Source organism: Rhinoderma darwinii, chromosome 7 (assembly GCF_050947455.1).
Source record: "Rhinoderma darwinii isolate aRhiDar2 chromosome 7, aRhiDar2.hap1, whole genome shotgun sequence".
Lineage (NCBI taxonomy): Eukaryota > Metazoa > Chordata > Amphibia > Anura > Rhinodermatidae > Rhinoderma > Rhinoderma darwinii.
The window spans coordinates 22,177,648-22,203,766 of NC_134693.1; the positions used below are offsets into that span (position 1 = coordinate 22,177,648).

At 42.6% G+C, this 26,119-nt stretch overlaps 2 protein-coding genes across 2 annotated transcripts in view; both read right to left on the reverse strand.

Annotated features, from left to right (window-relative positions):
* LOC142657685 (calcium-activated chloride channel regulator 1-like) overlaps window positions 1-26,119 on the reverse strand; it is a 1,094,600-nt gene that overhangs the window by 134,175 nt on the left and 934,306 nt on the right. The window lies entirely within an intron of this gene.
* PDZK1IP1 (PDZK1 interacting protein 1) lies at window positions 10,914-25,670 on the reverse strand. The gene is made up of 4 exons (XM_075832125.1): window positions 25,516-25,670; window positions 20,344-20,464; window positions 15,478-15,567; window positions 10,914-11,181 (listed from the first exon to the last, which is right to left on the reverse strand). The coding sequence occupies exons 1-4, from the start codon at window positions 25,637-25,639 to the stop codon at window positions 11,109-11,111; spliced, it is 408 nt and encodes a 135-aa protein (XP_075688240.1). The 5' UTR covers window positions 25,640-25,670; the 3' UTR covers window positions 10,914-11,108.

Below are 26,119 nucleotides of genomic sequence, written 5' to 3' on the forward strand. Positions count from 1 at the left end.
GTGTTTTTTTTCCCCGGGTGGTATTTATCTGCTCGCAGTAAAAACACAAATGCCATGCGAAATCTTGGAACAGTTTCCACCTTCAAACTGCATTTTAATCATGGCCAAAAAAAAAACTCCCTAAATCGTCCTTTATTGATTTAAATGAGAGGTAGAGGCGTTTTTTTTCCCCCACGGGCGGTATTTGTCTGCTCACGGTAAAAAAACAAATGTACGGCGATTTTTCCATTGGCTGAATTTAAATAAACGGCACAAAAAAAGCATCAAAACTGGGTAAAAAAACTGTTTTAAAAAAAAGTGTGCACATACCCTAAGGCCTTATTCACACGAATGTGTTCAACGTCGGTGATACGCGCGTGAAAATCACGCGTGTCGCACGGATCTATGTTAGTCAATGAGGCCATCCAGACATTCCGTGATTTTCACGCAGCGTAAAACTCACGACATGTCCTATACTTTTTCGCGCATCATGCACCCATTGAAGTCAATGGGTGCGTGAAAATCACATGCAGCACACAGAAGCACTTCCGTGTGTCGCGCGTGATTCGAGCAACAGTAGATCAAGAAATTAAGGGAAAAATAAAAGCACTTCCTTCATTTAGTTTTCTAAACATCAAAACCGAGTGTCATAAGGATGGCATATGCGCGAAAATCACGCAGCCACGCAGCAAACACTTATGACGCATGGAACTGCAACGCAGGAAAAACACTGCATTTTTTACGCGCGTAAAATGGACACGTTCATGTGAATTAGGCCTAAGAGTAATACTGACCTTGTTGCCCATAGCAACCAATAATGGCAGCTTTCATTTTTTACACAGCTCTGGGGGGGAAAAAATGCTGCACTGAGATTGGTTGCTATGGGCGACAAGGTGAGTATTACTCTTAGTTTTGATAAATGAGGCCTAGTGCCTCTGCTTCACTGCCCCATGGTATCACAGGCGTGCCAAGTGTAGCCAAAAGCAGCCTCATCTACGTACGATAGAGATGTCCTGACTGTTAGGGTATGTTCACACGAGGGCGTCCGTTACGGCTGAAATTACGGGGATGTTTCAGCCTGAAAACATCCCCGTAATTTCAGCCATAATGGCATGTGCAGGCGCTTGAACGCCGCGTCAGTTACGGACATAATTGGCGCTGCTATTCATTGGAGTCAATGAATAACGGCTCCAATTACGGCCAAAGAAGTGACAGGTCACTTCTTTGACGCGGGCGTCTATTTACGCGCCGTCTTTTGACAGCGGCGCGTAAATTACGCCTCGTGTGAACAGACAAACGTCTGCCCATTGCTTTCAATGGGCAGATGTTTGTCAGCGCTATTGAGGCGCTATTTTCGGACGTAATTCGGGGCAAAAACGCCCGAATTACGTCCGTAAATAGGCCGTGTGAACATACCCTTAGGCTGGATTCACACGAGGTCATTACGTCCGTAATTGACGGATGTAATTCGGCCGCAAGTCCCAGACCGAACACAGAGCAGGGAGCTGGGCTCCTAGCATCATTCTTATGTACGACGCTAGGAGTCCCTGCCTCGCTGCGGGACAACTGTCCCGTACTGAAAACATGATTACAGCCATGTCCTGCCACACCCCTTTTCAAAGATAACAGTTAAAACGTGGCATGACATATTTGGCGCCATTCACAAGGCATGTTAGACACTTTTCCTTATGCTACCTCACAATCGATGTTCATTTACACCAATACTTGTTAAAAAATGGCGCATCTGGGAGCATTTTTTACGTCTCCTCCAAGCCACACCACTTTTTATAGACACTTTTTAAAACTGTCAAGTTGATAAATCTCCCCCTTTATCTTTCTCTCAGATCCATACCTGATTTTCATTAAAAAAAAAACTATGACCCCAGTTCTAACATGAACAAGCCCTTTAATTTCATAAGATAATATTTTTTCTATTTTTCATATTTTTGGGTGTTGCACCCATTTAGATCCTTTGTGTAATTTGGCAATTATAAATGATATAACATTTTCGATCCGGACATTTGCTGGTTAAATGAGCTCAGCCGGGCTGACGGGGCGCTGTAAAGATCTGGTATTTTAGCACAGAACCCCACGTTTATCACAAGTCATTTCTAGATAGTCAAACAATTGAAGTAAAGGGATATATATCAGGGAGATAATCGAGAGCGGCGTGTCATTACTACACATTTATTATCAGTTTCTGCAGTCGTGTCAGCGCCGCTGCACAGGGCCTGATAATTGAGTTCATTCATGCAGATGGTGTATTATCAGCAGCTACAGGAGGAGGATTCAGACAGTTAGAGATGCTGCTTGCCAGTGAAAGATTAGGGCCCCACTAACCCTCCGAGAATAATTAGCAGTCCCAAAACCCTGGATTCTACTGAAAAAAATTCAGCCTGATCTCTTAACTGTAGCAGGTGTAATAAGGAGATAACAGGAGCTCCAGGGATGGGTCCTGCTAACATGGCGTACAATGGAACCTATGATGAATGTATTTATGGCATTACTGGCTCCTCCCACTTACAGAACCTCGCCGCTCGCCCTATGACTTCGCCGGTATGGCTGATCTCACCGAAACATGAACCACTGTCCCCCTACCTCTTATATTTCCTACCTATTATGTCTGTAACTACAACATAGTCCACAGCACTGTATACAGAATATATCTACGCACATCACCTGCCCGCAGTGGGGCTCACGATCCAATTCCTAATCTGAGCGTGACACACACAAAATAAGAATCATTTCATAAAAAAGTTAGTTAACCTAAATTTTAAAATAGATGGGAAAATGTTCTCCTGATCCAAATTTTTGAATTATTTTTCATTTCCAAGATCTCCGTTTGCTGCCAGTGGATAGTACCCTTCTTGTTTACATGCAAAGGATGAAAACCTGTATTGATCTTGTGCGAATGACACTTGACATTTTATATTAAAGAGAGAGCTCTGATATATCTGTGTCAGTTGGACAAGATCCGGTCCTGTTGTCTGCTTTTGGATGTAAAAAAAAAAAGACGTTCCTATAAACTGACAGCAAGCTAAGATCTTGAAAATTAAGATGAGTTGACACACAAAGTCTATTAAGAAGTTGCATAAGATTATATTATGCAATGGTAATTGATTTACTTTAAACTAGAAGACCTTTTTATCAATTTACATTAAAGGGGTTGCCTGGTTCAGAAAATATCCTCTTAGAGTATTCTGAATAGAGGGCAGTCCGTCATGTGGGATCACCATCAAGTAGCAGAGTGGAGAGTGGCTACAAAGTCTATCTCTCCCTGGAGGACCTGGCATGTTTGTGCATAACATTGACGGTCCATGGATTACATGTAATTCTTCAGTTCGCCTGCGCATTCGCTGCAGAGAAATTAACACCGTGCTGCCAGGTTGCCTAACAGAATACTGCTGAATGCTTGGGGGCTCCAGCAAAAGGACATCATCTGAGCAGATTATTTTTGGAGGAGTCTTTTAACAAAAAGGTGACAACCCTTAAGAATTTACGCACAAAAATCAGGTTCGAAATTCTGCAGTCCTTACATTGTGTGTGGACGTATCCTTAGTGTGTTGCTAAGGGTTAATAGATGACAACATTTTATAAATATGGGCATTATTGGTCATCCCTGATCGTCTGACTACAAGGGAAGCCGCAGTTGTTTTTCTTGGCCTGATCGATTTTAATAAAAAATCCTTCCACCAAAGTTGTCTACCTCTCCCACAAATATGCATCTTGGGTAAGACTGTAAGGATAGACCGAAACCTTGACCTTTTACCCATTCGCTTATTTATAAGTAAATAACACCATGAAACTTGTTGGTGGTAAAATTGGGGAATGGCCACAGCTTTATTTAAACATAACCAAAAACATTGGCCTGAAGGCTTCAACATAAATTTCTCCTTTATCTTTTTTATTGACCTGATATGCCAACCACCGCTGCCAGCGGGGGGCACGTAGAGGTCTTAACCAGCCTTCATAGCCATAGCTCCACCAGCCGTGACATCTGCAAGAAAAAGAAGAAAACCGAAGCAACCATTCTCTGAAACAGCAATATCATCACATACAACGTAACCATTCGGGCGGGCGTGCGTGCGTGCTAACCTCTCCCTGCAGCAGAAGGTAAGATGGAGACTCAGCGCTTGCACTCAGCCTTACACACTTTCTAACCCCTCCTCATTTACAAATTCACCAATCCTGCTCCCTTTTCCGTACACATAAAATGACCTCCCTACAGTCCTTGCCGCCCTCCCTATGCGGTTCCGTGCCATAAATTACGGCCACATTTTCCAACACTCATATACGGGCTACTTTATTTACACAGCAGCACAGAGGATGCTGAACACAAATTTACATGTCATGGACAATATGATTCTGTAAGACTGTACAATAATAATAAAGTACACTATGGAAAGTATTTTCAAATAAAAAGAACCCAAAATGACAAAACTAGAACACAAAAGACATAAGAATTCTAAATTTTAAATCGCGCCTTCCTCTTTTACGATAGTCATGGATTTAAGCCCAACCTCGAATCACACAATCCATACTAAACTAAATCACATTTCTGTAGAGCATGCTTTTTTGGCAGGCCTCATGGATTTCTTGGGCCAAGGATGGGTACTGTTGGGATGTGTGAATACATCCATCTGCCAAGACTCAAAAAAGCCATGGTGTCTTTTGTTGATGTTGTTTGGGGGCTGAATTCATCAGAAATACACATTTTTTTCTTATGAGACCCAGTTCACAACCATCCACACTGACTGAATATAAACTCAGTGCTGTTTACACCACCAGTGCTCTAGTTGCAACCAAAGCAGCTGTCTCTTCTGCATTTCTATGTTCCAGGTTCGCCCCTGGTTGACGCAATTTGCTAGGCCTGAAACACAATTTCCTCTTACTTACACTTCCTCATGGCTAACATGCATATGTGTCAATATTTTGTAACGAAAAATAGTGAGCATCTTTAAAAGAAGTTGTCTGGTTAAGAAAATCCATTCTCAAATACTCTATTAGGGCATTCTGAGGTAAAGGGGTTGTCTCATGAAAAGATAACCCCGGTCCATATGCCCTATTAGTGCATGTTGATGCCATAGAGGGTGGTCCCCAGCTCCAGACACACCCTATGAGCCAGCATGGAGAGCCTCTCTGTAAGAGCAACTCCCGCTTTGGCGGACTTGAGCCATTCATATATTACATGGACGGCCATTCATCTGCATGGCCACCATGTAATACTAAACTTCCCCTGTAGCTGGCCGCAGCTTCCAACAACTGATTTTGCAAGGCGAGCCGGAAGCCGATCATCTGAAATTGGATGTTTCAATGAGATAACCCCTTTAATAAAGGGGAGTTACTGATTGATGACCTCCATTAGTCAGAACAGTAAGTGGCTACAAAGAGTGTTTCTGTCTATGGAGGACCCAGACTGTCCCATTACGCGGATTGCCTATTGATTTCAATGGGCACTGTGTAATACATAATTTGCCCTGTGGGGGTACTGCATTGGAATTGAACACTTGCTGCCTGGTTCCACCGCTGATTGCTGGAGGTCGCAGCAGCATGACACCATGAGATAAGTTAATTTTCTGGGGGGGCAATCTAATTAAGATGCATTATCCAAATATTTCATAACAGTTTTGGTCAATTTTTTTTCAATGTTTTCTTAAAGCAGCAGCTTACACAGGTCCAAATAGCTTGACTTGAATAGGACTGAAGGGTCTGAGCTGTTCTCTGTATGGATGAGCCGGTGTGCGCCGTGGCTCCATATTGAGCTGATAAATACGGGTCTTGGAGCGGACCCCTGCCAGCCAAACATTAATGGCCTATCCTAGGGCCAATTTTATGTCCCGCCACGATTATAAATTAAATTTCTCTGTTAGATTACGCAAAACATAGACATTTTTTAAAGTTATGTTTTAGAAAAGCTCCCCAAGTTATTGGGCCCCCAGTGTACTTTTGTTTCCTTCTCGTAACATCCACCTAATGTCTCCACCGAATGTGTTCACTGCTCGTAAGAAGTTTCTTCTAGTGCGCTGAATTTTTATGGCTGGCCAGGACAATTACAGGAATTACTCCATGGCCCATGTGTAAGTGGATCTGGGTGCGGTTCTGAGCTACTGAGCATGTGCGCACGCTTGTATTGGACACTTTAGGACGTCACACCAAACTTTAACTAAACTTTTAAAAAACTTTTGACATGGCAGAAGTTTTCATCGGTGGGGGTCTGAGCACTAAAACGAAGCTGCATAAGCACGCGTGTGAGCGATGTGCCGCTTCGTTTCTGATCGTTTCTCTTTCCTCAGAGCACTGTACAGGCAAGGAAAGCCGATCAGAAACAAAGTGGCACAGCGCTCACCCGAGCACTTCTGCCACTTCGTTTTAACGATCGGTGAGGGTCTCAGTGCTCGGATCCCCACCGATCAAAACTTCTGAGATGTCAATATGATATGTCAAAAGTTTAGTTACCCTATAAGTAATTACATTGAAATATTGGATTGAAATATTTGTGGTCATCAGGATTTGTATTCTTTATCTGGACCTTTATCTCCATGGAGTGTTTACTGACATCTCAGACTTGGGAGCTGTTTGTCTGTCAGTCTCATTCCAGCTGTGCAATGCGTCTACATACAGTAGCACCCACCTTATGGCTCTGAGATAACACAAACCTGAAGGTGATGAAACAGCAGAGCTTAGTACAACGATGACTGAAACCTGATGAGACCTTGTGATAATCAGGATATCAGGCTTTCTACTGTTAACACTTCTACATGCAGCAATTTCTAAAAAAAAAAAACAATTTTAAAACCATGAAAAATGGACTTAGGGTCAACTTTTTTCTCAAATTACCCAAATCCTATAGTGTTAGAACGACAATGGTTGCATCCATGTATAAATATTATATTGATGGGAATGCCCTTTAAGTGACTTCACGTTGTTTTGTTTAAAGTGGTTGTACCATAAGGACAAGCGCTGTCCATATGCCCTATTATTGAATATGGATGTTAAAGAGTGGTGTCCCCCACTATGAGCCAAAGTGGAGAGCTGCTGCTGCTGACAGCCGGCATGTAATACTACATTTCCCCTGCAGTGGCCGCTGTAGGGAGACTGCATAGCTGGCTAAATCTCTCCAAAAAGAGCCGGATCTGTAGCGATCACAGCCGCGACTCTGAAATTAAAGGGGTTGTTTGTCATGAGACAACCCCTTTAAAGAACAAATACTCGAGAGCTAAGAAGCTATGTTAATGACTGTTACATTCATAAACTCTTTTTTTGTTTCTTAATCTCCTCACCTTTTCATCAGTTTGTCTTACAAGACGTTGCATTATCAGGCTGTGATGTTATCAGGGGGGCCCTGCGGTCCCACAAGTGCTGGGTTTTACATGCTATCAGTGTCTGGCTCAGCTAGAAGATACTTTCACAATTCCCATCTTCCTGTCAGAAGCCTCCAAACCCCCTATCATTACAATACACACGCCATGTCTCTGCGATACTGGAGATACAAGAGGCTGATTGCCACTACTAAGTTGACAGCATGCAGAGCGTGCAACAAATGGGCCTGCACAAGAATTAGCCACTAGGTATTCTTCACTGTCTGCTTTGTCGCTTGTGATCAGCAGGACATCTACACAGCCCTGATGGAGAACACAGCTCATTATTCACAATGATATACAACTGCTTTTATGTTGTAATATTTGCCCAATGTTTGGAAGGTCTCGACAATGTTACATATTAGGAGTTATAACCCGATCAGCTCAGAAGATCTGGACAGTTGGTCTTATCTGCCGTGAACACTGACATACAGAAGACATCATCCCCATGTAATACAGATCACATGACCCTGGTAGAATTTGGCAACAAACATGAATACATAGATAATAACCGTATTCTAACTGTTCTTTTTTTCTCTATAAATCTTATGTCTAAAATCGAGTTTAGGTTGGAAACTAATTTATTAACAACTGTGACCACAGATCCCACCACAATTTTGGTTAAGAATTAAACTGAAACTTTTTGGAAAAAGTAATTGTCATTTTTCATGAGAAAATATGAAATTATTTGTCTGACTTGGCTGAAATCTGTAGACTTATGCCATCTTTTAGAAATACTTTGGAAAAGGGAAAATTGGAAGGGACAAAAAAAGGAACGGCGCTCCTCTAAGGTAATAATGTCGGGGCACAGTTAAAATGAACTTTATGTGCAGAATAGTTATCTATGTTAACTCACCTTTTTGAGTTTTGCAGGTTCATCGGCACAACTCAATTTTGAAGCGAGATGAGTCTTTGACTCTATGGTCCACATTGTGCTAGCCCTTGGAGTTCATAACGGGTTTGGCGTGGCAGAGTTCCCCCATCATCAAGACAGATCCAGTGAAAACATAAAAAGGACTCCTTTTGGGCGCTCCTGTGTTCACAAAGATGCAGTGTGTTGTTTTTTTTGGATAGGTGGAAAAAAGTTCATAATTCATGGGAAATATCAAGCCTGATGAAGACTTTGGTGCAAGGTCGAAACGCGTTGCATTCCTGAATAGAAAATAAAGAACCTTTTAAACAAAGTTTCTTTCCCATGAATTATGAACCTTTTTCCACCTATCCAATAAAAACCCCACACTAGATCATTGTGAACACAGGAACGCCCAAATGGAGTCCTTTTTCTGTTTCCAGTGGATCTCTTTTAGAAATAGAATGTTAATACAGATGTAGCAGAGATGATTTTGTATTTGTTTTTATAAATTTTTAAAGTTTTAAAAACAAAAAATTCAGTTTTCCCAACACACCCTTCTCCCCAATTCCTTTGCATCCTCCAGCAAAACTTTACAATTGGGAATAATTTGTGGTATGTGTACAGTCGTTTTTTCTGCCCTTTTTAATGTTCTATAGAGAAGCCTATGGAGAAAAGTGTCACCAAAGACGCCATGTCAACAGCATACTGCATTTTGCAAAAAATGGCACTGACCCCCAAAAACGCTACATAAAGCCGCAAACCAAAACACGAAGTATGTAGGTTTTTTAATGTTTTACTAAAGACTTTAAACTAACATCTGGCTGCAGCATTTTATGAAAAAAACATTGTGAAAAACTGGGATTACTGGTACGGAAAATCCTCGTAAACATTTAATAAGCTGTAAGTGCCCAGGTCTCCAAACTCAGGGGTCCGTCCTTCTGGCTGCAACAAAACAGCTTTTTAAGTAGAAATCAATAACTGAGCTGTAAGAAAGTGCTGAGTCTAAAGCTGGGAAGGTGACTGAAGCAGCGTTACTATTAACAGACTATAGTATCTCAGCAAAACATTTACCAATGATCTCCCTGATCTTCTACCTAAGCCAGAGTTTCCAAACCTTTTTAGGCTCGAGGGACACCTGGAGAATTTTTTTTCCTCAGGTCACCCCTACCAAATATTATTTACCAAAAGACAAAAAAAATGGCTGAAAAACAAGCACTGACCATCAGCCCCCCCCCAGTCAAGTGACCATGAGCCTCCCCACAGTAAAATAACCATCACCATGAACAACACCACCCCCCCCCCCCCCCACACCACCTCAGAGCACCTGGCGTAGGGTAGACAAAACAAAATCTCCTCCCCAGCGACTCACTGTCTGAACTTCATCTGGTCCACTGTCAGAAGTTAATACTTCCCCCGCAGTAAGAACACTATAGCCCCGCTGCAATCATACCATAGAGATGTGATTGTAACGGCACAAAAGTGTGATTACTGCGGGGGAAGGCGTCACATACTTACGCTGCCCAGGACCGCAGCCTTAATGGCATCCGCACTCCTCTCCATCCGGCTGTTCTGGCGGGAAGCAGCGGGGGCAGTAATTGTAGCAGACGAGCGTGCGTCACATCTGCTACAAACATGGGAAGAAAAAGGAAAGATGTAACGGAGGATTTTTTTTTTTATTACTTGATTCTTTGGGCAGTGGATTAGGGGAGTGTCGCAGCACGCCTGGAGGGTTCTCACAGCCGTGGCACGCCGGTTGAGAATCACTGACCGAAGCATTGTGTAACTCAAAAATCTTCTCATCATGTATTTTATGCTTCAATATAGAATGCCGAGGTGTACGATAAAGCTCCTGGGCCCTAATGCAAAATCTGTAACAGGGCCCGCACCTACCATGTGCCATTTTTAATACTGCTGCGTTCTTATGTGGTATAGAAAACCCAGGGCCCGAGTCCAACGGCTACCTCTGCTCCACCTATAGCTACGCCTGTGATAGAATGTATTGCTTTGAACTTGCTTATAATCCAAGAGATTAAAAGGATAGTTTCACGAAGACAACCATTCTCAGTATGTCCTAGTAGGGTGTGTAGATGTCATGGAAGAGGAGTTTCTGCTCAGGACCCCTAATCTTTTAGCCAGAACACCGAGCTGCTTTGTAAGAGCGGCTTTTGCTCTAGCAGACTTGGACTGGCCATTTATTACATGGTTCACTATTTTTATGAATGGGTACCATGTAATGCTATATTCTTCCTGGGCGCCTCTCAACAAAAGTTTTTTTTTTTTACAGAGCTCTAATAACAAAAAAATAGGGATATTTCAAGGTATAATGGAAATACCACGATATCTAACTATGAACAGGCGCTTGAACAAGGTCGAGTGCTGATCAGCGTCAGAACGCTGTCGAGAAATGCCCCTACTTCATACTAACATACATTTGATAGGTAAGCAAGAAGTTGGGGACAGATGCATGGCAATATGACTGCAGGATCAGACTACATAGGGTTTATCTGTAGTCTGTTACCATGGAGACACATAGGAGCTGTATATAAAAAAAAACGGTAGGACATTTTTCATCGAGACTATTTCCAAAATAGTTGGAGCAATAAAAAAAATTGTTGCAAAGATTAGAAGTATTAAATGACTCCAGACAGGATGCTGTTGATTTGATCATAACAGAATTTGGAAAGTCCCATTGTGTGTGTATTCAGACCAAGCAACGACATGCATACATTTAATACATCTTTATTCCAAGACTCTTATAAATAACAAGTCTACAGGATAATACTGGTTTACTTAAAAACAATGAGTAGGAGAAAGCAGAAAGCCTTAGTGGCCGGGTAAAAGGTTGTCCAGCCCTCCATTGGGATTTATGTTTTCTTTGAGTTGCTTTAGTAACTTGTGATAATTTTATTACATTATTATTACATGGCAGTAGTGAGGACATTATCACTGACTTCAATTGGGTTATCATAAGCATGTTGATGTTCATTGAATCTGTAATGAGAAAAAAAACATGTCTGAATAGTAAAATCTGGAACATCTTAGGACTCATGCACACGACTGTAGCCATGTGCACAGCCGAGATCTTTGGGTTGGCCGGCCGCAGAGTGTCACCCGCGAGCCGCCCGCAAATCGCGGGCCATGCACATGGCCGCGTCCATTATTTTCTATGAGCCTGGACCGCAGAACACGGCCGTAATAAGACATGTCCGTTCTTTCTGCGGTCCGGGCTCCTGGAAACCACGGTCGTGTGCATGGCCCCATAGGAATTAATGGGGCCGAAATTCTCCCGTGGATTTTCGGGGGAATTGCGGCCTCAAAAGCACGTTCGTGGGCATGGGGCCTTACTATTCGCTCTTGACATAATAGTCTACAGCCGCACGCTGGTTTTTGTAATATATCTTCATTTCCTTTTTGTTGTTTACTTATATTTCGCTGCAGTGTGTAAAAAATACTTCGATTGCTACTTAAAATCTGTCAACAATCGTTTTTCTGTTGTTGACAAATCGGTTACTCATCTTCATGTGATTGGCTCATTAACCCCTTAACGCACCATGACGTAACTGTACGTCAAGGTGAGCAGTAAGTTCGCGCACCTTGACGTACAGTTACGTCAGTGCTTTGACAGTTAACCGCCGCGCGGCGCTACACCGCAGCGGCGGTTAACTGTGCAGGGTGTCAGCCCTGCTCTCCCCGTTGCCGATCAGCGGCCTGTCGCCGCTGATATCGGCAGTTAACCCCTTAATTGCGGCGCTCGATTTTGAACGCCACAAATTAAGGTCTTTAGCGCCGATCGGCAGCCCCCATGTGAAATCACGGGGGCTGGCGATGGTACCCATGGCAACCGGACGCCAGACAATGGCTTCCGGGTTGCCATGTACAGAAGCCTATGAGGACCACCCGGAGGGTGGTCGTCGTAGGCTTCCTGTCAGTGTGACTGTCACGTCACAATGACAGTTGAAATGCATTACACTACGTGTGTAGTGTAATGTATTCCAGCAGCGATCAGAGCTGCAAGTCTAAGTGTCCCCTAGTGGGACAAGTGAAAAAAGTAAAAAAAAAGGATAAAAATGTTTTAAAAAAAGTGTCAAAATAAAAGTTATAAGTGACATAAACAAGAACTGCTTTTTTTCCTATTATAAGTCTTTTATTATAGGAAAAAAAATGAATACGTAAAAAAAAAGTACACATATTTGGTATCACCGCGTTCGTAACGAACCCAACTATAAAACTATAATATTATTTTTCCCGCACGGTAAACACCGCAAAAAAAATAAACGAAAAACAATGCCAGAATCACTATTTTTTGGTCACCACCCCTCCCAAAATATACAATAAAAAGTGATCAAAAAGTCGCATGTACGCCAAAATAGTACCGATAAAAACTACAACCCGTCCCGCAAAAAACAAGCCCTTACACAGCTTTTTTGACTGAAAAATAAAAAAGGTATGGCTCTCAGAATATGGTGACACAGAAAATAAATTATTTTCTAAATAAGTTATTTTATTGCGCAAACGCTGCAAAACATAAAAAAACATATATACATCTGGTATCGCCGTAATCGTACCGACCCGCAGAATAAAGTATAATAGTCATTTATAGCCCAGGGTAAACGCCGTCAAAAATAAATAAAAATCATTGTCAGAATTGATGGTTTTTGGTCACCTGGCTTGCCGAAAAATTGAATAAAAAGTGATCAACAAAATCTCATGTACCCCAAAATGGTACCAATAAAAACTACAGCTCGTCCCGCAAAAAATATGCCCTCACACCACTCTATTGACAGAAAAATAAAAAAAGTAGTGGCTCTCGGAAAGCGGGGAGGAAAAACGAAAAAGCAAAACATGAATCAGTTCGTAAAGGGTTAATTACTTTCGAATGAAAAAACTTTTATGACCACATGTGGGGTATTGCCGTACTCGGGAGAAATTGCTTTACAAACGTTGGGGTGCATTTTCTCGTTTATCCTTTGTGAAATTGAAAAAAATCAACATTTTAGTGGAAATAATGTTGATATTAATTTTCACGCCCTAATTCTAATAAATTCTGCAAAAGACGTGTGGGGCCTAAATGCTCACTATATCCCTAGATAGATTCCTTAAGTGGTGTAGTTTCCCAAATGGGGTTACTTTTGGGGGGCTTCCACTGTTTCGGTCTCTCAGGGGCTTTGAAAATTCGACATGACACCCAAAAACTATTCCAGCTAAATTTGAGCTCCAAAAGCCAAATAGCGCTCCTTCCCTTCTAAGCCCCGGTGTGGATCCAAACAGCAGTTTATTACCACATATGGCATATTTCCGTAATCGGGAGAAATTGTTTTACAAATTTTGGGGTGCTTTTTCTCCTTTATTCCTTGTAAAAATTAAAAATGGCTACCTTTTTTCAGAAAAAAAGTAGATTTTTACCTTTACAGACTAATTCCAATGAATTCAGCAAAACAACTGTGGGGTCAAAATGCTAACTTTACCCCTAGAAAAATGCCCTGAGGGGTGTAGCTTCCAAAATGGGGTCACTATTGGGGGGTTTCCACGGTTTTCATCCCTCCAGTGCATTGCAAACGCGACACGGCACTGAAAACTATTCCAGCAAAATCAGAAATCCAAAATCCAAATGGTGCTCCTTCTCTTCTGAGGCCTGCTGTGGGTCCAAACAGCAGTTTATTAACACATATGGGGTATTGCTATAATCGGAAGAAATTGCTTTACATATGTTGGGGTGTTTTTTCTACTTTATTCCTTGTAAAAATTTAAAATTTCTACGTTTTTTCACAAAAAAAGTAGATTTTCACCTGTGTCACTTTTGGGGGGTTTCCACTGCTCCATTGCTTCTGAGGCCTGTGTTTCAGTCCATTATTACACTAGGGCCACATGTGGGGTATTTCTAAAAACTGCAGAATCTGGGCAATAAATATAGAGTTGCATTTCTTGGGTAAAACCTTCTGCGGTACATAAAAAATGTATTAGAAATGAATTTTTGAAGAAAAAAATGAAATTTGTAAATTTCACCTCTATTTTGCTTTAATTCCTGTGAAACGCCTAAAGAGCTAAAACACTTTGTGAATGCTGTTTTGAATACTTTGATGGGTGCAGTTTTCAAAATGGGGTGACTTCTGGGGACTTTCTAATATATAAGGCCCTCAAAGCCATTTCAGAACTGAACTGGTCCCTGAAAAAATAGCCTTTTGAAATTTTCTGAAAAATATGAGAAATTGCTGCTAAAGTTCTAAGCCTCGTAACGTCCTAGAAAAATAAAAGAATGTTCAAAAAACGACGCAAACATAAAGTAGACATATGGGAAATATAAACTAGTAAGTATTTTGTGTGGTATTACTATCTGTTTTACAAGTAAATACATAAAAATTTAGAAAAATGCTACTTTTCTCTAAATCTTGGCGTTTCTTACAAATAAATATTGAATTTAACGACGAAATTTTTTCAGTATCATAAAGTACAACATGTCACGAGAAAACAATCCCAGAATCGCTTGGATAGGTAAAAGCATTCTGGAGTTATTACCACATAAAGTGACACATGTCAGATTTGCAAAAATGGGGCTGGTCCTGAAGGCCAAAACAGGCTTAGACACTAAGGGGTTAATACTTTAACACACCCTGCAGCTTAACTTATGAACTCACTAATACCCCATGCAAATATTGACTAGCAGTTGCTCACCTTTCCACGGTCCAGCACCTCTCTTCGGCTCTCCGCCAGCGGGCCAGATGGCTCGTTTAAAGTAGAGTAGTCACCTCAGACCTTACCTGAACCTCATGTTAGTGTCTCCTGACCTCGGTATCTTTCTGTATTGTACTTTCCTGATCCTGGTTATGAACTTTCTTTGCATCCTGACCTCACTCCTTCCTTACCTATTCACATTCACACATAGAACCCTCCCTGTTGGGCTCTGTGATATTGACTTCAATTATATCTGCTAGCTACGCCTCGGGTCGTCTCTGGTACTTCATCGCTCATCGCCTTCCTGGTAGTGATCCTTGGCTATCCTGTCCTTCTCATCTGTGGCACCATCATCACATCCCTGCCTGACATCCTCAGCAGCGTACCTACTGCCAATCAGTTTCTACTCTTGGGGTGCAACCAGCGGATCTGACTCGGAAAGTCCATACCTCTGTGAGGGGGTTAAGTGTGAAGAACGGGAAGGTCCTTAGACTGTGCCCTCTTGTTAGTCACTAGAGGTTTCCACTATATTAGTAAGTCCGTAAGAGCATTCATATGTTGATCAGATTATTTCGAAATTCAGGTGTTAACAAGTGGCAGATATTCAGGTATCCATACCTGCTGGTGTAATGACCAAATGTACCATTGTGAACAGCCACCTCACCACCGAGTTTCGATCCTCCTGTAGGGTCTGACTCTATGTTAGATCTGAAGAAGAAGAAGATAATAACATTATACCAAAGAACTCCACCTCTTGGAGAATTTTTTATGAAACAAGTCAAATGTCAAATTATTAATCTTGTCTTTACAGTTTACAAATCTCAAGATGGTCATACAAATGAAATATTCTGTAATGTGTATGGGCACAACCTGACAGTCCCTGGACTTTTCTCATTGGGGAAACAAGGATCCTATCTTTTGTTTCTTTGAAAGATAAGCGGTACTACAGGTGTATGGTAGTCGACTATCCTGACTTCATTATTAAATGAACATGCACACTCAATCAATTCGAGCAAGCATGTTTATGGTGAAGGCAGGGCAAATTGCTGTTGGCCAACTATATACTAGTACTGGTGTATTTTATATTGTTTTTTTTGTTTCCAATAGGTACATATCTATTGGGATTACATCGGTTGGACCTACAAACAGGCTCCTGGGGGCTGAAGTTTTTTTTGCCCTCATTGTTGGACAACAAGTAGTCACGTCAATGATTAGTCCCAGCAGTGGACCCTGACATGATCCTGACAATGGAGTAGATACTTTTTCTTAATATATAAAATATATATTGGTATCACAACAAAAAGATCGTCTGATTTATGGGACCAGCTCTAGGACTCCCTCATTTAGGCCCTGAATGGGGAATAGGAATGGATCCCGATGATCCCGATGATCATTGCCAGCCAAGAGATCATCGCACATGTTCAGCCACCTCTCCTCTTCTATGATGATAAATAACAGGTCCTAGAGGTTCCACCTGCACCTCCTCAAGAAACTCGTAATCAACATCAATATTTTCAAGTCCCTACTTGCACTAAGTGAATCGTCATTGGCAGGAAAGTACGATAGATCACATACAATTCACAGGAACAGTCGTTCCAATCACTTCTTGGATGAAATCTTTTCATATTTCTTTAGTGAGTCAATTGTACTAGATCATTGAAGTTTTCAGTAGTTGTGTTAACTCTTTACATGCTAGCAGGGGTGCAACTTGAAGCATCTTGGCCCTTATGTAAAATCTGTAACAGGGCCCCTCAACTACCATGTGCCGTTTACGATACTGATGTCTTCTTATTTAACAGAGTAATAGTTTGCATAGAAATAATCTTTGTGAATAAAAGTGTGAAAGTGCTACTTCCCGAGGTCGTAAAGCGGGCCCTAGCCGCAGTAGGACCCAGGTTTTATTATATGGAAATAGCCCAATTACATCCGAAAATATGGCCCCATATAATCCACATATTGGGGCAGATTTACTATTGGGGCTGGGCCAGAATTGAGGCTTAGGTTGCACCTTCTTTTTGACGAAAATTATTCGAGACACATTTAGCAATGAAATACGCCAAAAAGAACAGATGTTTGCCCGACAAGGGGCATGGCTTAGCGGTAAAGAGGCATGGCTTAATATGCACCAAATTGTGCACAAATTTTGGTTTAAAGTAAGGCAACCAAGAGGTGGTTTAAAGTAATACAGAAGTGTCTATAGATTCGCCAAATTTATCATCCAGCATGAGACACCGTGCTAAATTGGCGCATCTAGTCAAATTTTAAGCTGTCTAAATTTAACACAGTTTTAGTAAATCTGCCCCATTGTTCCTTTTTTGCCTTCCAATCCTGAAAACTGTGAAATTTTATATTTTTTTTTGAGAAGGGGGGTTCTTATTTTAAAGTAGGAGTATGTTTTAAGAGGTTGTATTTGTACAGGATTATAAAAAGTGATCTGCTTTTTTTTTAAAAAAAAAACAGTGCCACTCTTGTCTATGGGATGTGTCTGGTACTGCAACTCTTCATTTATTTATGGTCAAATCTGAGAAATATATGACTTGCCGAAGCTGCCCAAGCAGCAGCCATAACATAATTAAAGCATGGCTCTTATTAGGAAAAACAAAAAACAAAAAGTACTAATAACACTATGATTTCCTCCTATTTCTTACTGATGTTCTTTTTCATATCAAGGATTAAAGAGTAAAAAACAACATTTGCTACGTTTTTCTATATTTTTCCTTAGAAGCATTAAAGGGGTTTTCCCATTAGAGAAATGTATGACATATGCACAGGAAATGTCATAAATATCAGATAGATGCGGGTCCCACATCTGGGACCCGAACCTATCTCTAGAACGGGGCCCCCTAAACCCCGTTCTAGCATTTTGTGCTCATGCTGCCTCCTGGCCTCTTCCTGTTTAGATGGTCGGGAGCTTCAGAAGCAGCGTAACTCGCTGAGCTACGGTGTTTCCGTAAGTACCATAGATCTGAATAGTAGTTCCGGAAACAGCGTAGCTCAGCGACTTAAGCTGTTTCTGAAACTCCAGACCATCTAATCAGGAAGTGGCTGGGAGGCAGCGCGAGAACAAAATGCTAGAACAGTCTTGTCAAGCCAGGAGAGGACTAGGAGATAAAGGAACCTGTCTCTTTACTAGTTTTTTATAGGATGGCAGATAATCTTGCAGATGAAAAATAAAATAAGTGTTTTTCTCCTGTTTATTATCCCTTTAATCACTTCTATGTTATTACCGGGCAAAGTAAAGGGTGCGGCCATCCCAAATTATTGTTGATTATCCTGCCAAGACCCAGTTACTGTTGGCAATTGAATTGTTTTGTGAATGAAAATCATCCATACAAGTGAACAAAAGCAAAAGCTGATACCTGGGTGGAGTTGGCAAACCTCCCATTATGCTATGCAACAGAAAAGCTTGATTAGACGTTGGCTAAACCATGTACGCAAAAGGCACTTAACAGCTCCGTGTGTCAGCAGCGTATGATGTGCGGCTGCGTGCTTTTCGTGCAGCCGCCATCATTATGACACTCCGTTTGGATGTTTGTAAACAGAAAAGCACGTGGTGCTTTTCTGTTTACATTAATTTTTTTACTGCTGTTGCGCGAATAACGCGCGTCCCACGGAAGTGCTTCCGTGTGGCGCGCGTGATTTTCACGCACCCATCGACTTCAATGGGTGCGTAATGCGCGAAAAACGCCAAAATATAGAACCTGTCATGAGTTTTACGCAGCGGATTCACGTTGCGCAAAAATCACAGACAGTCTGCACTGCCCCATAAACTTGCATAGGTCCGTGCGACCCGTGTGAAAATCACACGGGTTGCACGGACGTAAATCACGTTCATGTAAATCCGCCCTAAGGGTCAGTCCACACAGGTCAGATTATTTGTGATGCTAATTCACAAAAATCCACAGCAGCAAATCGGCGATGTACCGTGAGGATTTGGTGCGGATTTGTTTGCTGATGCGAATTTCCTAAGAAGCAAAAAATAAAATGCATTCATTTTAAAACATCAATTGTGGATTTTGCTGTGGATCCGCAGGTAATCTGCGGCAAATTCCTCAACACATTTGATCGCAAATTTTAACTTCCCCATTGAAGCCAGTGGGGAAAATCCGCTACAAATCCATGCTCACGCCGATACAGAAATTGTTACATTATTATCCACTTGCTACTGTATTCCGCTGCAAATTTTTCAGGTACAAATCCGGACGGAAGATCTGCAGCATTTCCGTCCCGTGTGAATTATCCTTTCTTTGGGGGTATGGCGGGCAAAAGAGAATTTTTTCTAGCTTTCTTTTCTTTACCAGAGATTAATTTTAACCTGTATTTACATACAACTAGAAAACGAATATAAAATGTGCAAATTTGTGTGAACATATGTAGGAAAGAGTTAGCAGGACAAAAATATACTCCATGCTGTCGAAATTTGGGATATACATTAGACCCTGTCCTGTGCCTATGTAGTTTTCCTATTTCGTTCTATTGAGGTGCACAGATTAATCCCTCCACCGCGGAAAGGTTTAGAAATGTGCGGATGGGGGCAAATATCACCATGATCCATCATCCAGAAACTTTTGAGGTCTCCATAACTGGTCTCCAAATTGTAGTAGACCAGTTAGGCCCCATGCACACGCGCTTTTGCTGCCGCAATTCCCCCGAAAATCCACGGGAGAATTGCGGCCCCATTCATTTCTATGGGGCCATGCACACGAACGTGGTTTTCACGGTCCATGCATGACCCCGAGCCCGGACCACAGGAACAACGGGCATGCCTTATTACGGCCATGTTCTGCGGTCCGGGCTCATTGAAAATAATGGCCGTGGCCATGTGCACGGCCTGTGATTTGCGGGCGGCTCGCGGGTGACACTCCGCTGCCGGCCGACCTGAAAATCACGGCCGTGCACATGGCTACGGTTGGCAATTTTTACACTGGGCAATTATCGGGCAGACAAGTGTTCACAGAAAGCTCATTCCTGCTAATTGCCCTGTGTAAACAGGGCAGCGATCAGCGGATAAACGAGCAAACGCTCGATCATCTGCTGATCGTATAGTTTAAAAAATTGAAATATAATCGTTGTCGGCAGGGAGACGCGCTGCTAACATAATAATAATGTATGGGGACGATCGATCGGAGTAACGACTGCTGGTCCCTATACATAGCTCCTTGTGTCAGGAGCAAACGAGCGCCGATCACCAAGCTGTCTCGTTGATCGGCGCTCGTTACACCGGCCAAAATTGGTGTAATAGGGCCTTTAAATGCAGACAGGCGGTAGATTAGATACGATTGTGCTCAGCTCCCATTCAGATGTATATCTTCCCCTAAATTTAAAGGCTGACCGCCAACCTTTGTACCCACAGGAGTGTATTGCAAGCAAATGAGTAACTGGATTACAAATTACCAAAAACATCTAAATCCTGTAATGCTGCAAGTAACACATTAAGCCACGGATGGTGGTCCACTTATTACTGTATAAATTCTGACAACTTACTTGGATGATTTCTTCATAACTATCTTGGCCACGTAGATAACAAGAACAAGGAAAAGGAAAACCGTCATGGCGATAAGACCTGTGCCCCATTGAGGAATCTTCCTGGTCTGTTCGCCGGGTTCTGAAATTAAAATTTCCAGATTTGAGACATTGTTTATAGATGAATATAGTTTCATAAACTGTTATGAAAAGAGACATAACTTGCAGCTCCTGGGCCTAATGCAAAATCTGTAAGGGAACAGTCACACTTGCAGATTTTGTTGCAGAAATTTTCTGCCACTGAAAATTAGTTCCGTTCATCTGAAAGAGGTTGTTTCTGGATTTCTGCAAATTTCATTCAGATGAACGGAACTGATTTCTGCACCAAAATCTTCTGTGTGTGACTGCACCGTAACAGGGTCCCTCCAACTATCACACATCATTCGGGTCTCCTCATATGGGGCAGAGGGACCTTATGGGACCCAGCCTCCAAGACCTAGGTGCAACTTCTTCGCCCCTAGTTACATCCCTGGTTCCAATACATACAGTATATAATCGCGCAACAGCTGTCAAACTCTGAATGTAAACAAAAAAGCACCACGTGCTTTTCTGTTTACAAACATCCAAACGGAGTGTCATAATGATGGCGGCTGCGCGAAAATCACACAGCCGCGCATCATACACTGATGACACACTCAGCTGTTAAGTGCCTTTTGCGTGCAAAACGCACACGCTCGTGTAAATCAGGCCTTACATAGACAGTCTATTGAGTTCAATGGGAACACTGTAATTCTTTATTTGCCCTGCAGAGGCACTGCAGGAAAATTGAACACTTGCTGACGGGTTCCAATACAGATTACATTTGATCGATAGATGTCCCAGGAGTGGAACCACCTTTAATTAGTTTATTGTGTTGGGACCCTTGTAATAAAAAAGGGATTGTCCAATGTAAACAATCCCTGTGACTGCAGCAGTCCAATACGATGAAACATATTCCCAGGAGACCGGACTGCACTCAGAACAAAGGATTGGGTCGCTATGACAACGGCCAGGCCTAAGTATAAACCACTTCATTATTTTTCAAGCAAAAATATATGTGTTTTCTGAATTGTGATTTTTGCGGGGGAATCACAGCCTTTCCGCCGCAAAAATCGCAACATCAACTACTTGTTGCAGGCTTTACCTCCTCATTAAATTCACTGGGGAAAACTCGCAACAAAGGAGTAGCGATTCCGCAACATAAATTGAGATGCTGCGGATTAAGGCTTCATGCACACGACTGTAGCCATGTGCACGGCCGTGATTTTCGGGTCGGCCGGCCGCGGATTGTCACCCGCGAGCCGCCCACAAATCGTGGCCGTAATAAGACATGTCCGTTCTTTCTGCGGTCCAGGCTCCTGGCCCATGCACTGACCATGGAAACCACTGTCGTGTGCATGCGCCCATAGAAATTAATGGGGCCACAATTCTCCCGTGGATTTTCGGGGGAATTGCGGCCGCAAAAGCACATTCGTGTGCATGGGACCTTAAAAAAACGCACCGCAGGTCAACTTATGAACCGTTTCTCTGCAGATTTTTTCCGCTGTGTGGATGAGATTTGTTCAAATCTCATGCACTCTGCTGCTACTGTATTATGCTGAAGATTTTCCGCAATGAAATCCGTTGTGGAAAATCTGCAGTGTCTATGCCCAGTGTGTTCCTACCCTAGGCCCGATGCACACGGCCGTGCCCGTAATCAAGGCCCGCGATTGCGGCCATGGACAGCCACCCACATTTGCGGGTCGTGCTCCCATATAAAGTATGGGAGCACGGTCCGTGAAAAGTAAAAGAGAGAACGCGTCCTATCCGTTGACAATAGAAGTGAATGTGTCCGTAATTGCAGAGCGTAGTTACGGATGATTTTTACGGTCATGTGCATGCATGGGGCCTTATAAAGTGTTTACGCGATACATTTCGGTCAGATGCTATAACACCTGGTGCCTGGCACAGCACCAACCTACTCAGGTGGGGGTTATTCCTCACAGTACACAAGGTGTCCTAACAAATACTACTATTGTGACATCACTGTGTGCGTTTTCTCTTCACTTCTAGCAAGGAAAAGAAAAGTTTGAGCAATCTCACTCACTCTTCATTAGACTCCTTCTGAATAAATATATAAACCTACTAGCGGGAAGCGTAATAACAATGATGTGTTTGTCTGCCCTGTTACACAATGGCAGGCTAGGCTGGCCGCAGGTGATTCATGAGCTTTTCTCAATTTCTCACACCACTTCTAATATAGCATAAAGTAAATCAAGACAAAAATATACACACGTTGACGTAGAAACAGAGAAAGTAGCGAGCGGCAGCGGCCCCAAGATTCCTGGCACTGATATTAGGAGCTGTTTGTTTGTATTAGACTTTAACCCAGACAGACAATGGTCATTATGGACCCCCTTATATATTCTTAAAGGGATATTAACCTTATTTAATGTAATGTCATATTGCTAGGACCCACTATAGTGGAAAAACATCTAGATACAGCAAGTTCTGTTCTATGGTTTCCGTTAATAATGGACGCCATAATGCTGTCCTGGATCTGTCATCAGATTTGACATATAATACAGTCTGTCAGGAGTTCCTCAAGGTTTGCATAATTTTGATGGCCATAAAAGAGATGCGCAATTCTAGCTATCAAATGGGACAGAAAACTTGATGAAATCCCGTACAGAAGAGCTGAATGCAAATGTAAACATAATAATATTATTTTTGTTTCAACTCCTCACCATCTTCAAGATCTTTGCTTGCTGTCAGTGTATATCAACATCTTTATTTATATCAAGAGCCTTGAAAACTGTCCCGACCTAATACTACTCCCTGCTGAGGGTTTGTTACCATTGTTTCCAGTATAGACAATCCTAAACTGTCTGGAAGCCAGGCTACATTGTAGCAAACTATCTGGACAGGAGAGAGAGCAGTGGTGGTGCTGCTGTGTTTAGCTCACAGACTGGATACAATTGTAGCAAACACTCAGCTGCAAGAATATTAGGTCTGTACAGGTATTTTATAACGAAGAATGACCCCATTCACTAATAGCAAGCAGGGATCTTGAGAATGGTATTGAATCAAAACATAAAGTGTATTAGAAAGCTGCAGAACTATTATATGATTATCTAATATTTTATATACATTTTTTTACGGACGTTTTTGGAGCTGTTTTTCTATTGAAACAATGAAAAACGGCTCCAAAAACGTCTCAAGAAGTGACATGCACTTCTTTTTACAGGGTGTTTTTTACACGCCATTTTTACAAACAGCCGCGTAAAAAAAACGCCCCGTGTAAACGAAACGCTGCATACCTGCCGCAGAAATAGCCCTATTCAGATATATGAAATTGATTTTTCAGTCGCAGAAATTTCTGCAGTGAATCTGCTGCGTGTGAACATACCCAAAGTCTCATAGAATCTAAGGCTGACCATACATTCCCCCTGACTCCCTAATACACCTGCATGTTCGGCTCGGCCGGGCGTGCATTCTTAGGCTGGGTTCACACGTGGCGGAATTTCACTTAAATTCCGCTGCGAACACTCCGCAGCGTTAATCCGCAGCGGAGCCGTTTGTCCATTGACTTACACTTTAATTTAGCAGTGTTCGTTTAGACGAGGCGTAAAATTCCGCTGCGGAGCATAGGCTGCGGAGCGGAATTTGGTGTCCGCAGCATGCTCTGTCTGTTGCGGAGCAGTGGCGGACTCATGGCGGAATTTCTCCATTGACTTCAATGGAGATTCTAATTTCCGCAATGAAGTCCGCAGCTGTCATGCACATGTTATGTGTGCTGCGGATCCGTCTTGCTTTTTTAACTTGACATTTCTTCATTCTGGCTGGACCTATGTATTTCTAGGTCTACAGCCAGACTGAGGAAGTCAATGGGGCTCCCGTAATGACGGGAGCGTTGCTAGGAGACGTCAGTAAATAGTCACTGTCCAGGGTGCTGAAAGAGTTAAGCGATCGGCAGTAACTGTTTCTGCACCCGGGACAGTGACTACCGATCCCAATATACATGTATCTGTAAAAAAAAATGAAGTTCATACTTACCGAGAACTCCCTGCTTCTGTCTCCAGTCCGGCCTCCCAGGATGACGTTTCAGTCTAAGTGACGGCTGCAGCCAATCACAGGCTAATAACAGGCTGCAGCGGTCACATGGACTGCCGCGTCATCCAGGGAGATCGGGCTGGATGCCGAAGGAGGGACGCGTCACCAAGACAACGGGCGGTAAGTATGAATTTCTTTGACTTTCACAAGGGAAAGTGCTGTCCCTTCTCTCTATCCTGCACTGATAGGGAGAAGGGAAGTACTTTTACCGCAGTCCGCAGCAGCAAGTCCGCATCAATTTACTGCACATTTTGTGCAGATCCGCAGCAGAATCTGCAACGCAGATTCTGTGCGGCATTGATGCGGACAGTTGCGGAGGAAATCCGCCACGTGTGGTCATGCCCGTAGGGGGAGAGTTGCTGCCAGACTCCTGTGTCAGCAGCTTATCTAATAACGAACAAAAGGGTCCGGGATGTTGAAATTCAACATGCCGGACCCTGCTCTCCCCTGAAAGCTGAAGTGGGGGAGACGGGAAATTCGGGACACCTTCGTAATCATTAGATGGTTGGCCGGTCCTGTCAAAATCAGTGGGTTCGGCAGACGTACATGTAAGGCTGTGTTCACATCTGCATCAGGGCTCCGTTCCAACGTTCCGTCAAAATTTTCCATCAGAACGGAGCCCTGACTGACACAAACGGAAACCAGAGGTTTCCGTTTCCATCACCATTGATTTCAATGGTGACGGATCCGGTGCAAATGGTTTCCGTTGTGCAGGGGTTCCGTCATTTTGATAGAATAAATAGCGTAGTCGACTATGGTATTCATTCCGTCAAAACGACGGAACCCTTGCACAACGGAGACAAATAGAAACCATTTGCACTGGATCCGTCACCATTGAAATCAATGGTGATGGAAACGGAAACCTCTGGTTGTGTCAGTCAGAGCTCCGTTCTGACGGAAAGCGCAGACGGAACGTCAGAACGGAGCCCTGATGCAGATGTGAATCCAGCCTAATGTGTATGGCCAGCTTAAAGGTAATCTACCAGGTAACACAAGGAAGCGTGATCCTGCTCTACCTGCGGTATTTATAAGCAATAAAAACAACTGCATATAATAACCTACCTGACTGGCAGGAGACTTGTCCTAGAGAAAGAAGCAGCAGGGAGAAGAGCTGCAGGTAAAACATAGTTACAGAAATCCCCTCCTGGTGTCTCCTGGGTGGATCAGGAAAGTAAAATGTGATCATGGCGATCTGGAGAACAAGGAAGAATTCCAGAGCAGTTAATGCTCAACCTGACAGATATTTGGAAACACCTCACCACTTTGGGAGGGATTTGGCTCCAGTCACAGGAGCTAATCCATTACTTAGTAAAATAACCTGGTAAAAAATAAGCAGAGTAAACTAATAATGAGTCAGACCGTTCTCTCTGCCAAACATCACATACCAACAAGTGCATGCATTTGAATAATTGGTTTTGCAAAGCTGCATTTTTGTGACACTATGGGGTAGAAGAAAAAACTAAAGGGGAGCTCCATCTTTATATAGAATTCATACTGCACTATATGTACAATCACTTGGCACAGGCCAAACAGAGACAAACTTACCAGCACTGTAGTATGGGTATGTCTGGCTGAGAAGGGGCTATCTAAATAGTCAATTCCTCTAGTGGTGTTTTGTGGCACTGCAGGCAGTATATAATACACCAATAGCCAGGGCCAGATGTTG